We start from the raw sequence: 1027 nt of genomic DNA on the forward strand, positions 1-1027 counted from the left end.
CTGGACCAGGGTACCCTTGGTGACGAGGCTCTTGACTGCGATCTTGACGCGGGAGTTGTTCTTCTCCACGTCGTAGCCGCCTGCCGCCAGCGTCTTCTTGAGTGCGGCCAGGGACACGCCGCTCCTCTCCTTGGAAGCGGTCACAGCCTTGACGATGAGCTCGCCTACGCTGGGTCCCGCTTTCTTGGCCTTGGCTGCTGCCTTCTTCTTGGGTGCCTTTGCCGGCGCGGCGGCGGCGGGTGCTGGTGCGACTTCTGCCATGTCTGTCTGTCGTTTGGTCCGGTACACACACACACACACGGTCTGCGAGGAGTAGTTTGCTGTAGACGCTGTTCTGCGCTATTGAAGCTCCACACCGAGCAGGGGGCTGGCCTTAAACGCGACATGAGAACCATGTAGACTCAAGCCAACCAGCTCGGCTTCTCTGGGCTGGCCAAATGCTCTTTCACTTGTGTTTTCTGTTCGCCTATATCGGCCCAAAAGTCACCGACGGAGCCGTGTTTTTGCTCCAAAAGCGAACGGCCCAGCGAGCAGACTTGTCTCCGTTCAGAATAAAGTCATGTGGGCCGCGGAAGGGCCGTGCATTTTGTTGCGACTCGCTCAAAATCTCACCGTTGGACTGTCGGGTGGAGCGGTGCGCACTGGTTTTCCTGTGCTATTTGTCTCCTAAATGGGCTAAAAGTGCATCCGATTGCCAGCAGCACTTGTTGTGTAGTGAGCCGAGATGTCTGGCAAGGGAATCAAATGGTTTGGGGTCCCCTGTTGTGGTCCAGGGTGTTTTAAAGAAGTGCTCTTTTGGGGACCTTAAAACACATACACCTGTGAGGCCTGGCTGAGACGAGAGTTGTACTTCAAGTTTCGAGTTGTATTCGTCGTATGTACAGGATCCACATGGTATAAACTGTCCTACGACATGCTTACTTGCACTGTGTGTGTATTAGTACTTTTTGTGCACTGGCAGTGTGTGTGTTGTTGTTGTATTTGTAGGCTACTATTTCTACACAGTGAGATTGTGTGTTGTCTTCCC

General features: G+C 53.7%; 1 protein-coding gene across 1 annotated transcript in view; it reads right to left on the minus strand.

Annotated features, from left to right (window-relative positions):
• The window catches only part of LOC311123471 (histone H1-like), a gene marked incomplete at both ends in the record, with an annotated part of 5614 nt that extends 5353 nt beyond the window's left edge, over positions 1 to 261 (minus strand). Inside the window, one exon of the mRNA XM_084197734.1 lies at positions 1 to 261. This exon is cut by the window's left edge and continues 333 nt beyond it. Within this exon, the coding sequence (XP_084053860.1) occupies positions 1 to 261 (261 nt within the window).
• Positions 262 to 1027: the final 766 nt, after the last annotated feature.

Source organism: Coregonus lavaretus (assembly GCF_964263955.1).
Source record: "Coregonus lavaretus genome assembly, contig: HAP1_SCAFFOLD_8430, whole genome shotgun sequence".
NCBI classification, from domain to species: domain Eukaryota; kingdom Metazoa; phylum Chordata; class Actinopteri; order Salmoniformes; family Salmonidae; genus Coregonus; species Coregonus lavaretus.